This window comes from Lathyrus oleraceus, chromosome 7 (assembly GCF_024323335.1).
Source record: "Lathyrus oleraceus cultivar Zhongwan6 chromosome 7, CAAS_Psat_ZW6_1.0, whole genome shotgun sequence".
NCBI classification, from domain to species: domain Eukaryota; kingdom Viridiplantae; phylum Streptophyta; class Magnoliopsida; order Fabales; family Fabaceae; genus Lathyrus; species Lathyrus oleraceus.
In genome coordinates this window covers 451412585-451427407 of record NC_066585.1, presented here as the reverse complement: position 1 = coordinate 451427407, position 14823 = coordinate 451412585, and the positions used below count along the sequence as shown (strand labels likewise).

Sequence of the window (14823 nt, the reverse complement as noted above, 5' to 3'; positions counted from 1 at the left end):
ATCCATGATTGGATGCGCTAGCTAATCATATCTTCAGTCAACCAATGATTGCCAATACTTGTGAAATCACAAAACACCAGACATTCATACTGAATGTTCTGTGTACAGGATGTCATGACAACGGGTCTGACATCCTAGAAAAATCCTGCATAATCCAATTTCCTTTTATAGCAGGTACAACCATATCAGATGCCATGACATTGTGTATGTCATCTGAAACAATCCTGCATGAACATGTCTTCCATATAAGCTCCTGCAGGTACAACCAATATCAGAAGCCTTGTCATTGTATGTGGCATTCTGAAACAATCCTGCTTGCACATGTTCTTTAACTCCAGCAGGTACATAGGATATCTCATGTTAAGACATCACACATGACATCTTGTGAACACTCTTTGTTTTACCAAAATTGCTGCCAACACTTAGAATCAACACAAATGAGGTCAAATTTGTGGCCAAATTGAATAGGTTTGAAAGATCTACAACTTCAACGAAGGAACGTTTTCCATTTGAAATTCATAGCAAAAGTGATTCAAAGTGGAAGAAGTGAACATTTGACTTGATACTTAGAAAATTTTCAAACATGTTTGATTTTCCAAACTTCCACCTCACAATTAATCATGATACAAGCTTCAAATGGAAAAGTGTTCAACATGAAAGTTGTTCCCCTTGATCTCACCTTTCCAAAAAGTCTAAAATCATCTCATTTGGCCAAAGAATAAAGGACTTTCACATGGGTTCTTTTCAAAGGATCAATTGGATGATTTTCACCTTCACATTTCAAACACAAATGTATGGCCACATGACATGATTTCAGCATGATTCTCAAGAAGTTTTGGATCTGATAGAATCACTTGATGGGCCTATCATACGCCCATGCAAGCATGCATTGAAAATTGCTAAAAATGGCAAAATTTGGAAGTGTATGAAAATGAATCTCATGACCTATAAATACAACCCCTCATGCTTAGAATTGAGGACCTCATGCCCAAGCTTTGAACCTGCAATCCAAACCCTCACCATTAAAGGATAATCTTGAAGGTTTTTATTTGAAAATCGAGCTTCAAATCTCATTCTATTTTGAGATTGAAACTCCAAGAGTCCAAGTCATTTTCTGAACTCAATCACTTCCTACAAGCTTCTAAAACAAAGCCAAGCACAATTGGAATCAAGATCAAGCAAGGTTGAAGCTCCCTCGAAGGTAATTTTTCAGAATTTTCATCTCTTAGATTCTCCCTCAATTCTTCACTATTCTTTGTGATTGGTTGGCTGAAGTCCTACCAATGTAGGCAAGAAGATTGAGTTGCTTTGAGGTCAAATCGAAGCAACTCAGTTCATGATCCTCAAAATTCAAATCCATGTATCTTTCAATATAGTTGGAATTAGAAGAAATTGAGGCCAGATTCAAGCTCCTGAGCATTTTTTCTTTAAATACATGTCCTTGTTTTTCATTTTGGTGGTGGTTGGTGGTGGACCAGTTCGGTGGGGTCCACCGGAGAAGAAGACCGGAGCCCTAGCTCTGGTGATGTGTTGGCAATGGCATGAACCATCAAATCTTCCTCTTATCTTCTTATCTTAGCCATCTATTTTAATTACCATGCGTGTACATGCGTTGACTGAAGCGTTGGTGGACTACGCGCTTCTGGCCATCAGATCTGCCACCTCAATTAATGAGCGAGATCTGATGGCCTTTGTTTTTTTGTATTTTCTGATTTTTCATTTAATTGCTTTATTTTGTTTAATTCATAATAATTTCATTTTTAATCCAAAAAATATGGGACTTTCACCAAAAATCTTTAAATATTTTTCTCTTTAATTTTCTGAATTAAAATCATTTTTTGGATTTATTTTGATATTTTCATGAATTAAATATTTTTGTGCATATTTTTAATTGTTTAAAAATACTTCTGACTTTTCAAAAATAATGAAAGTTTTTGTCTAAGTTCCTTTGATCTAGTTTGACCTAGGATAAATCTCTTAGCCATTTATTTGGTGTTTTGAAGAGGTTTAAGGTTTTGATCAAACTAATTTGTAATTTAATGCATTTTTAAATTGATTTTTAACTGATTAATTGTGTAAAAATTATGTTGAGTCATTTTTATGGTCTTGTGATGTTTGACTATTTGTTTGGGCCTTGGTCAAGGTTGATTTGACTTTTGTTGGATTAAAATCATTGGATTTAGGGAATTGATGAAATGTACATTTCATCTCACAAGTTGAATGAATGATTTTAATTTGATAAAATTCCTCCCATGACCAATTTGTGTTTCTCTCATTCCCCTCCCCTTTCATCTTCATTCTCATTCTTTCCCATCCCTTTCATCGACCAATGAAATCTCAATATCCTAAGTCTAATTGGTTCATCAATAACCTTTTGTTAGATGAACCAATACAAGTATGGATGAGATAGGTTCATCCTTTTGATCTTTTATTTTAGTGTATGGTATGTTTTAGGAATTTGGTTCATTATACCAAATCTCTAACATGCATTAGCACCTAAATTTTTATTGCTCGGTCTCAGATAGTTGTGACTTCTACATAAGTCAAATTACGATTGCTTAACATGGAGCTAAATTTGACCCTAAAGGCATAGCATTCTAGTAAGTGAGATTGTAAGTCTCCCATATTTCATGGTATTGTGTGGAAACTTGGCCTTTTTTACTTCCTTTGGAAGATGTCTTGATTCAAGGATTCATGCTTGTGAATAGATGGTTGAGTGTTCTTCAAAGAATGACTTAATTAATTGAAAAGCAAAATACCACTAACATATAATTAACCTTGACTAACATTAGACTGATTCTTATTAATATTGCTTTACTTTAAAGTCATTTATTTTTATACAATTTAATATTCAAGTCATTTACCATTCATTGTCATTTACATACCATTTAACTTGTTTATGTTTATGCCATTTTCACTTTGCTCATTTGAGCCATATATTATGATTGTATATATTTGCTTGTGTATTTTGATTGTGCTTGTGGTCTTAGGACCTTAAAATACTTAATAAACAAGAAAAACCCTAAAAAAAATGTTTGTGTGGACTGTTGGGTTTGATCTGAACTTTTGGACTTAGGATTAGGCAACATTCCCTATGCAAAAGGACTTGGCCAATGCCAACATTTCTGAGACACAATTATTGTGATTTGAGCTTTCATCTGATGCAAGTATTGGGATCCACTTGAACTCATCTGCTACATGGTCTTGATACAACTGTTATTTTGATCTTGTGTCTAATGCTTTATTCTGAGTTAATCGAGGAGTATTTCATCCAATACATGAGAAGACAATGAAGACTGCTAGCTATGGAATTGCTTTCTTGGATGTGGCTATCTTTATTTGATGCCTTGATCTTCATGATGTCTAATATTGCTAATTGCTTGCTGATTGCTTGCTGATTTTCACTTGATTCAAAGTCCAAAGGGAAAGTGGGTTTTCTATATGACATTCTTGTCTGTTGGATTGCATCCCATTGGTCAAATCTTTTCAACTCTTAACTTTTAATTTTATGCTTAGGATTAGTCTCTTCATCTCCTCCCACTTCTTAAACTTCAAAATCTCTCCCCCTTTTCAAAAACCTTATTTGCTTATGATTTCAAACTTTGACCTTATTTCAATTAGAAACTTTGGCCTTATGCCATTGAATTTTCAAATTCTTTTCTTAAATCAAACTTGTGAACAAATCTAATCATATTCACTTAAAATTTCAAAAGACAAACAGAACTAATACCCATTCAACTTTTGGGCCCTTTGTGCCTCTTTTAACTTAAATTTTGATTAAAAGAAATCCACTCATTTTGAAATTAATACCACGAACTACGAGGTTTTGATCCCTCATTTTTATGTTGGTACGTAGGCACAAGTCTGAATGTCTTGTCAAACACAAAAACATAATCAATGAATTCTTTTCTCATCCCCACACTCTATTTTTCTCAAACATCTTTTATACCAAAAACACATACACACATAAAAAAGGGCTCCCTATGAGTACCTAGGACACTTTGGGTGCTAACACCTTCCCTCTATGTAACCAACCCCCTTACCTGTAATCTCTGGCATTTTATTAGTTTTGATTTGAAAAATTATTATCTTTGGGTTTTGTTCGTGCTTTTCCCTTTTCCTTTGAAAACAATAAAAGCGCGGTGGCGATTCTGGTTTTATTGACGTTGAGCTTATCCATAGCTTGATGGTCATGAATTTACTGCTACACTATGCAGTTACAAACCCTTAGGATTCTCCAAGAATAAGGCCCAAGTATGTATGGAATGCAATATGTTATGAATGCATAATATAAAAGACAACATGACCATTGTAGGTTCAAGGTATGTTGGAGGCTAAGTCTCCCTGCAAGAACCCATATACCCTTACAAGGTGAGTACTAAGACTTCTGAAGACGCTTAGATTCACGAGTCATGAGGCAAAAGTATTGTTATCACCACAAGACAGCTTGTGAGTCAACAATACTTTCGGGATGATCTCCTATAAGTGTAGTTTCCTTCAAAGTCAAAAGCCAAGTGTTATATAAAGGTCCTCGGAATCATGGACCCTCTTTGGAAGAGTGGCTGTCAGCACGAATGTGACTCACGTTCCAGCGAAACTCCAAAAAGAGTCTACTCCAAGCGGGATCTCTGTATCTCCTACTCAAGACAACTACGTCCTACATGTCAATACAAAGATTCCTCATATATTAGGTAAACTCTCTAAGCCTATGTATTGGGCTTTTCACTCTGTAGTATCCACCCCACAAGATCACAATAATATATATATGTGTGTGTGTGTGTGTGTATATATATATATATATATATATATATATATATATATATATATATATATATATATATATATATATAATATATATATATATATATATATATTTATATATATATATATATATATATATATATATATATATATATATATAACAAGAATATATAACAGGAATGGATAAATAAATCAAACGATAACAGAAATAAACATCCCAGGAAAAGGATACATGCAAGCTAGGCTTGACTCGCTTTGGGAAACTTATATACTCTCCCCTACAGAGTCGCCAGCTATCGCGCCGCAAAAAATACAAAGTCGCCATCATATTTTATTTATTCCAAAGGAAAGGGAAAATAACGATAAAATCCCAAATGATAAGGGTCTCACAACCAAGAGCGGGTTCGGAATTCGGTTATGCAAGGGGAAGGTATTAACACCCCTCACATCCATGGTACTCCATGGGAACCACTTGCTTGTATCAATGCGTATGGATGTTGTTTATCTGTATGTTGGTTGCTATCACTAAAATGAGATGAATAAGGGTAAGAAGGGAGAAAGAATAAGCTTCAAATTAGTGTGCTCTCCAAGGATTTGGGTCCTTGTGCCTATGTATCCTCATACGTGCAATGAGGAAGTTAGAGCTTCATAGTTCCGCTCACAAACGGAGTATGTTTTTTATTGTTTTTGTGAACAATATTGATGTTCGTGTGGTACTACTCACTTGCTTGTATACTCTGTCATGGGAGCGGGAAGTATTTATTTGTTTGCGGTAAAGTGGATATGGGAAGTATTTGTATACAAGTATTTGACTCTTGACTAAGTACGACCAACAATCAAAATACTTGGGAGTTGAGAGAACAATGGTATCCTGACTACCTTTTTTCTCCCTCATGGCACCTATATCTAACTTGTTTGAATGATTAGATGTCTTAAGGAGGAAGTAAAGTGTCGGGTCCTCAAGCTAGGTACGACCGACAACCCAAGTACTTGAATGTTTTGTACAAGCACGTCCACCCCATTTTTGCATTTTAGTTTCTTATGAAAATGTTTTGAAAAAGGCACTTGACGTTGGATCAAGTGTTTGGATTTCTTATGAAAGAGTGTGAAGAATGGAGGAGAGAGATAGATAGAATGAGATAGAAGAGAATGGAGAAGAGATGTAAATCCTGGATCATGGAGTGGATGAGAGATATTTAACGTTGGATCAAGTACCCGCGTTGTAATGGTCTGAGTTTTATTTGGAAAATAACTTGACGTTGGATCAAGTACCTTTTGGTTTCTTTTGAAATTATTTATTTTTATCGTTTGTTATTTATCTTTTTAGTTAGCATGCAGGATGAACTAATAAAAACAATAAACCTAAACTATTACATTCTCATGGGGTGGGGGGACATATGACCCACAATGGGGGGCAATACAACATAAATGGAAATGGAAAGAAATTAGACAAGTTACAAACCATGTACCATGCCTAAAACATACAAGTGGCATGGTACTCCACATAATACAAATCAAGTGAATGGGTTAGAGGCATGGGATATGTTGGATTGTACTTGAATCTCAAAGTCACATGTGGACACAAACATGAATCAAGGTGAGTTAGTATGCATTAACAAATTAAATGGAATTGACATTAAATGCTAAAAATGATGTAATGACATAGAGATCACGGTGAAAATAATGGGCATACAAGCATATCACATTAAATTGAAATATCATTTTCAATTTAAATCTAATAACCACAATCAATAGAGCACCATTAAAATTGGAATTAAAATCAAACCATGCATGAATATGGTATTAATATGGAGTTAATATGATTCATGGTATCACAATGCAAACAAATCAATTTAATCCTAACTAAGCATTCATGTTAATTGAATTAAAAATGGCAAAATCAAATATTTAATGAATATATTTTCCTGGCATTTTCTTAATGATTAAAAGATGAATTAATACCTAAACATTAAAATCCTAAATGACTAAATCTAATTAAATTCTACATGAACAATTAAGCAATTAAATAAATTTTATTTTCTTAGCATGGTGAAGGTTATCAACAATTAAATTCACAATCAACAATTAAAACATGAGTTAAATTACAAGAAAACAAATAAAAAAATGGCAAGAAAAATGAGCAAAACAATAAATAAATTCATATGGGTCAGGGGTGCAGTTATGGAAATAGGGTGCAAAATATGGAAATAGAGGCTTTGGGTCCAACAGAAAAAGCCCAAACACAAAGAAATGTTAATGGATTCAACATGGATAACATCTAGTAAAACAGAGGTGTGGAAAGTAAAATATTGGGCTTAATGACCTAAGCCCAACAGAATTTGCATGGGGAATGTAGAAAAATCCAACAACACAACTTTGTCTTCTCTACACATCAAATTCCAATTTTCATGTCAAAAAGAAACCACCACTAGAGCTCTAGGACCACCGCGCCGAAAGCGTTGGAGTTGTCCGGAATCAAGAAAAAACACCATTTTCCTACTCCTCTCAACCTCCTATATCCTAATATGTCATCTATTCTAACTAAAATTTAACCAATTCTGGAAATTTGGACATTAAAGTCAAGAACCCTAAGCACAAAATCTGAAATGAAATGGAGATGGAGGAGAATAAAGCCACCAAACCTTGGGGCTTTGATTATCCACTACACAAACTACATTATGGTATCAAAGATTCACCAAACAAGCAAGAATAAAAATTCTCCGACCTGCAAGAATGGAGCTTTTCCTGGGAGTTTGATGCTGGAGATGAATAAGATGAAGTGAAAACCAGAGGTATGTTACTTTGAACCTTTAATCTTCTACTTCTGCTATGAATTTCTTCTCTTCAAGAATCAACTCTGAAAAATCCTAAATCGAATTATTATTGTTGATATTGATTATATGAATGTAAGAATAGTGTTGAATGCAAGAGGTTTAGCTCAATCGATAACAAACTTTAATGTGAAGCTGGCTCCAATGGTGGTAAAGCTTTAGTGAAGGGAGAGGAATTGGAAAAGATGAAGTGAGAGAGTAAAATTTGAATTTACAATGAGTGATTTGAGAGAATGATTAGGTTCTGATTTTGGTGATAGCTAGCCCCTTGATTTTGATGAGAGTGATGTTTTTATATAGGTTATAGGTTTGGATCAAATGGAGGTTCGGAGTTAGTTTTGTGAGGTTTGAAATTGGTTAAATGAGGCTTGGAGTTAGTTAAAGTGGTTTGAAATTAATTTGATGAGGTTTGAAATTAGTTTGATGAGGTTTGGAATTAGTTAGGACTGTTATGGGTAACTCACAATGTTAGGAATTTTGGTGAATTGAAGTGTGTTAGGAGTTTGGTTCAATGAGTGAGAGGTATGATTGATTGCTGCATAATTGTGTAAAGGTTGTAATCTGTATTGAAGCAAGCATTGAGACTGATTTGGAGTGCAAAGGAAATTGCATTGCTGCTGAAAAATGCAGTATTTTGGCCCGCTGAAGGCTGGAAAAAGCAGGTGTAACCGGTTACTTGATTTTGCGTAACTAATTACATGCCTGAAAATGTGTTTTTGGGTTGCTGAAGGCTAGAAAAAGCAGGTATAATCGATTACCTGATTTTGTGTAACCGATTACATGCCCAAAAAAAGTGTTTTTTCTCCTTTTCACTATTTTGTGGCATGTTGGGACCACGACTCATTGTGTATGCTTTTTGGTATGTTTTTACAGGTCCAACTCGTAATGTGGTGTTGAACAAACACTCTACGATGGTGCAGAAGCTCGAACATGAAACAAATGAAGTATAGTATGGTTAGTTGACTTTGGTCAACCGTTTGACCAAAAAGTAATAGTCGACCAAAAGTCAATTGTGAGTCAAATGATGTAAAAAATGTAATTATGATTTTTCTGGGACTCTTTTGTAATGGAATGTTGAACATTTGTAACGGAAAAAATAGTTTTCTTACCAAGTCTTATGATGAACATCCGAATTTGCATTTGAATGGAACTTGTAGAAAACGATGAATTGTCTGACTTGACTCTGATTTACAAAGTTTTGTTTCGAATCCATATCAAACGACTAAATCCACAAGAGATTAATCAATCCCTCTTACAACTCATAACTAGATTAAATGCCATGATGCAGTCCACGTGATCCATAAGCATCTCAGATCGAAATTAAGCATATCACCACAATACTACATGTTAGGTTTTTAAGAACACCATAACAGGAGCTATCCAACGCTTGAACCATAGACCACGTCCTTTGAATCAATAATGCACATGGATGAATATGGGTTATTGATCTAGGTGATCATTGTGAAGGATATGGTAAATTTTGGGGTATGACAATGCAATTGATAAAGCTACATGAAGAAAGCTAGTTTATTCCCTTGATGTTATAGAGTTTGATCCAAGGTGGAGATTTGTGAGATATTGGATCGAACTCTAGTATGGTCGAAGGGTAACTTCTTGGTTCGACAATTCGACATGACCTTAGCATGCCGTCGAAGTCTGCTCATATGTTGTAGTCGAAGTATGTTAGGATTGTTAGCATGTCGAATTTGGCCTGTTTGTTATGCCCAATTGTTTAAGTTAGCTTGTTCTCTAAGTTAGCTTGTGAAATGGATTTGTGTGTAAAGGCACATTATGTTAGTGTGTTAGTTTTCTTATAAATAGCATACTAGTATCTCGTCATTGCATAATGCAAATCCTAATTAGGGTGAGAGAGGTTATTTGATATTTTGTAACACTTGTAATCATGTTTCAAAGACAAAGTAAAGAATAGTAGTTTATAACCAATTTCATTGTGTTCTTATTGCTTTCTTCTTTTCTACCCTTATGGGTTTTTTATCGATCAAGAAACCAAATATACTTTGTAATTTCGACATCATTTTCACAATAATTAACAACTAGGATCGATATATCTGATTAGGAAAATACGTACGAAATAGGTTAATGAACTTTAATCCTAGCAAGTTCATATCTTTGTTCTTTTACATATCAATCATCAATTTTACATTCCTTTACTTTTCGAAAACAAACATCTTACATCATTTTAAATAATATAAACTGTTGAATGACGGTAATATCGCACTAGTTCTTGTGGATACAATAACAAAATACTTACTTTTCATTCTACGCATCAGAGATCAATTATGTAAGAGTGAGAGAGATTGATTATGTGAGAGTGAGAGAGGTCAACGAAAATGAGAGAACACGATGGAGATTTGTAATTTCCCCTAAATTGGTCATTGAAACATATCTAATAAAATTCCATCATTTCAAAATTCTCTCAATTATTTATCCAAACAAGGGATTTTGGTGAAGACATTTTAAATTCCCTAAAAAAAAGTACATTCCTTCGTTAAAATGACTCATCCAAATATAATCTTAAACTTTTTAAAATATTGTAAAATAGTCCTTAACAATTTTTAAATTTTACAAATAAGTCCCTTTAAATTTTAAAAATTACAAATTAGTTCATATTTTTTAAATTTAAAATTAGACCCTCAAAATTTAAAATTTATAAAAATGACCCCCAAAATATAACAATGATTTATCTTAATACGTTATGCAAACAAAAAAATTTAAAAATGAATGAATTTCAATTGAATTATTTGAATTGTTTAGAATTTAAAATTTTTAAAAATTTCCAATTACCTCATCCAAACACACTCTTATAGTCTGTTTGGTTGAAGGATTTTGGAGAGAAGGGGAGTAGAAAAAATATTTAAAATGAAGTGTTTGATTCAATATTTTAGGAAGGAAAAAGAAGGAGATCAAAATCCTTCGTATAGTAATTTTTCATTTCTCATTAATCAAGATTTTTAGAGAGCAGGGGAGAGATGCTAAAATATTATTTATTATATTTTTGAAATTAATCTTAATTTTTTAAATAAATTTTTTAATTTATTCTTAGGAAAATATTAAAATTTTAAGTTTTTTATTAAATTTCTTTTTCTTATCAAAATTTTCCCTTTTGTAGTTAAAAGTTTGTTCCTACTCAAGTCAAATTTATATTTTATTTTTTAAAATTTGACGTCATTTCTTAATTATTTTTACATTTTTCTTTATAATATATATTTTTAATTTTATTATATTCGATAATTTTTTAAAATTCTATATTATTATTGTAACATTTTTTATAAAATATTTTATGATATTCTATCATTGATTTCTCATATTCCGATAATAAACCTGTGATCTAATTATGAAACATTAATTTAATTTAGGAGTGTGCCAATTAAATCACAAATTATTATCGGTTAAGAAATTGTGATTTAATTATGATGACCATTCGATTATATATCATTGGTGAGGAAAGTGACGGAGGACGTGATCCTTCGCCAGATATGAAGGTCCACCTGTTCGATTTGACTCCTAATTTTAAAAAAACAATAATATATATATATATATATATATATATATATATATATATATATATATATATATATATATATATATATATATATATATATATATATATATATATATATCCTTTCCTTTCATTTTGTTGCTATATGCTCTTTCCATTAGTAAATGTCAAAAATTAAATCTATATGCAATGGCATGCATTATGAATCTATTTGTGTTTCTAATGTTGCAGGAAGGTTAATTTGAGGGTGGATTGTGAAATGGAAGTCCAGAATTTGTTTATTTGAGGCTATATCTTCAACATAAACACTTATTTCAATTAAAAGGTTTAACTTAAGATTCACTTTTGTTAAAAAAAAAAGTAACATGGAAACCAACAGTGATCGAAAGGCAAACCCACCTAAAAGGCAGATCTTTATACTCTCAGGTCAAAGCAATATGGTCGGTCGTGGCTGTGTAATCAAGAACCCCCACCACACTCCTAACAAACGATGGAAGGGAGGATGGTGAATACAGTCTTAATCCTATACTACCATCTTTCTTCTTGACTAGTAACACCGATGTACCTCACGGCGAAACCGTCGGTCGGACAAACTTTTTCTCAAGCAACTCCTTTAACTGTTTCTTCAGTTCACTCAGCTCTTAAGCAAACATTCTATAAGGATTCATCGACACAGCACTAGTACCAGGTACTAGGTCTATAGTGAACTCAACTTCGCGTCCCGACGACAAATCACTGATATCATCAGAAAATACTTCTGGAAAATTACATACCACCGGTAATTCACCAATCACAACTTTGTTTTCGGTCTTCATAGAAGCTAATATCACAAACACTCCAGCCTCTTTGTCATATCCCAATTTTGTCTGGTTTTTGTTTTAAAACTTTCATGCATCTAACTTTATTTTGTTTTGCTTAGACTAAAATTTTGGTTTTACAGAAAGACCGATTGAATCAATTTCTTGACCGTGCATAAAATCTTTGAACGGTTTTTTTCTTTAGATTTTGACTTGCAACTGTCTGTTTTATTGATCTACGCTACGCGTAGTTAAACCTGCTGTGCTCAATTTACTTTTTCTCGCATCTTTGGGCGATCGCATTTTTATATGTCTGAGCTTTCTCATTCGAGTAGTTTTTACTGCGAGATTTGATCAGCGTCTGTCTTCTTTACAAAACTATATTTCACGTATATTATTTTAATGCGTTTATTTTATTTTTTTTGCGCATTTTCGCGTCCAATTTTTATTTATATTAATTCCTTTAATTTTTGTTGTTTTGTCAAAATATAAAAAAATATATATAGACAAATAAATAATCATTTGATTTTTATTTGCTTTTCTAAAAAATATTTGAGCAATAAAATATTCATATCTATGTTTTTACAAGAGAAAATTCATTAAGTTAAATCAATCGGATGAAGGTGTTGAGCAATAAAACAATGAATCCCTAAATCAAGAGTTGTTTTACCTGATTATCTATATAAAGATGAAATATGTGTGATAGGGATATATGGGCTTTGAGAAATGATCAAGATAGCCGTAAATGTAATGTGTTTGATTAAGGTTAGAAGACTATGTAGATGTTCATAGAATAACACTAACTATCAATTAGTTTATTTGACAACATGAATTTTTATAAAGGGAAGGAGGGGAGAGTGATTTTAACTATTACAAAAAAATAAAAGGAGAAAAAAATGAACGATTTTAATTGTAAATATATTTGGTTCATAAAACTTTATTTGATGGTCTCCCATAAAATTTTATTTGAAAATGGTCCAGAGAAAATCATCACCATTCAGTTACCTTTTAATTAAATTTTATATACTTACCTTTAAAAAACCAAGGTATAGATTTCACATGACTTTTTTTAACGGTAGACAATCTAAATAATTCAAAACTAAATTACATATTTAAGATCTCTTTAATTTTATTTATAAGACTAATGATATTTACGGTTTATAATTAGATCACAAATTTATTATCAGAATATAAAAAATTAATAAAATAATATCATAAAATATTTTATAGAAATGTTAAATAATAATATATATAACTATAAAAAATTATCGAATGCAATAAAATCTAAAAAATAATATTATAAAGAAAAATGTAAAGAAAATTAAAAAGTGACATCAAATTACATGACGGTAGACTAAGGGTGAGATTCGCTTTTGTTCCAAAACAGAACTAACATGGAAAGTGACAGTGATCGAAAGGCAAACCCACCCAAAAGGCAGATCTTTATCCTCTCCGGTCAAAGCAACATGACCGGTCGCGGCGGTGTAATCAAGAACCCCCACCACACTCCCAACAAGCGATGGAACGGTGTCGTTCCACCAGAGTGCAGTCCCGACCCTTCAATCCTCCGTTTCAGCGCCGCCTTGAACTGGGAGCAAGCACACGAGCCCCTCCATTTCGACATTGACACCAAGAAAGTCTGCGGCATAGGTCCAGGCATGGCGTTCGCCAACGCAATCCGGAAGTGTGTACCCGACGAGTTAGGCCTCGTTCCCTGCGCTGTTGGCGGCACTGCAATAAAGGAATGGGCACGTGGGGAGGAGTTGTACGAAAACATGGTGAAGAGAATCAAAGAAAGCGTAAAGGGAGACGAAAGTGCAGAGATCAGAGCATTGTTGTGGTTCCAAGGAGAGAGTGACACATCAAACGAAGATGACGCAGAGGCTTACAAACTCAACATGGAGAATCTAATCTACAATATTCGACAAGATCTAAACTTGCCATCGCTTCCAATAATTCAGGTTTCGTAAATAACTATGTTTTTGTTTATTTATATTCTGGAACAACATAAAACAAAACAACCTTAGGATTATGGTGATGTTTGTTATTAGGTTGCATTAGCATCAGGGTTTGAATACATTGAGAAAGTGAGAGAAGCGCAGAAAGCGATTAATATTCCGAATGTGATTTGTATTGATGCAAAGGGGTTGCAATTGAAGGAAGATAATCTTCACTTGAACACAGAAGCTCAGATTAAATTGGGTCACATGCTGGCTGAGGCTTTTATTACTGTTTATCAGAAAATTAATAGTTGAATTAAACCCTAGTTTTGAAAGGGAAGAAGAAGGGTTTTTTCAAAGCACTCTAATTTTTTTAAAGACATTGTAATAGCTGGTTTCGAACTGGATCTGCAAAAAATATTGGAATCTTCTAGAGTTGGAGATTTGTTATTATATATTGATGGATCTTGTTTGTTTGCTGTGAGTGTGCATCTTGACACACACATGTGTATCTATTTCTGTGTGTTAATGTGTGAGTTTGATTATATTTATTATTGCCAGTTGTATTATAATGAAATATGATTAGATATCCACGAAAAACCTAGACTTACACATTAATCTTTTTTGATTGTGTGTTACTGTGAGTTGGTTTTCTCAAGTCTCTTTTTTTTTTTCATTGCATTGTTCCTATCCACGTCATTATAACGAGCTGGGAACAAATATTGTTGAATCATGATTTTGTTAATGCTGTCTTGGTTATCTTCTTTCTGTGGATGTTCGGATGTTATCATTGAAAACATACCTCATTTATTCTCAATCGAATATCACTCATCCCCTTAGGAAAGACTCGAGACTTTGAGGTAGAACATTTAGTTTTTTGTTTTTTTTCCTCTTATTGCGTCCTTGTTTGTTATTGTGGAGGGCTTAAGCCCCATGCTTTTTTTTAAAAGGGAATTATTAATTTATTAGTTGGA

At 33.1% G+C, this 14823-nt stretch overlaps 1 protein-coding gene across 1 annotated transcript; it reads left to right on the top strand.

The window, feature by feature from the left end:
* The first annotated feature begins 13245 nt into the window (after positions 1 to 13245).
* On the top strand, positions 13246 to 14333 carry LOC127106765 (probable carbohydrate esterase At4g34215). The gene is made up of 2 exons (XM_051044067.1): positions 13246 to 13870; positions 13961 to 14333. Exons 1-2 carry the CDS (start codon positions 13304 to 13306, stop codon positions 14162 to 14164), a joined length of 771 nt encoding a protein of 256 aa, XP_050900024.1. The 5' UTR covers positions 13246 to 13303; the 3' UTR covers positions 14165 to 14333.
* Positions 14334 to 14823: the final 490 nt, after the last annotated feature.

What these genes read in the sequence shown, in the direction of transcription:
- LOC127106765 (XM_051044067.1), top strand. Translation starts at nt 13,304, where the DNA reads ATGGAAAGTGACAGTGATCGAAAGGCAAACCCACCCAAAAGGCAGATC. An exon ending in CATCGCTTCCAATAATTCAG is followed by an intron (nt 13,871 to 13,960) that starts GTTTCGTAAATA and finishes GTTTGTTATTAG; the next exon opens with GTTGCATTAGCATCAGGGTT.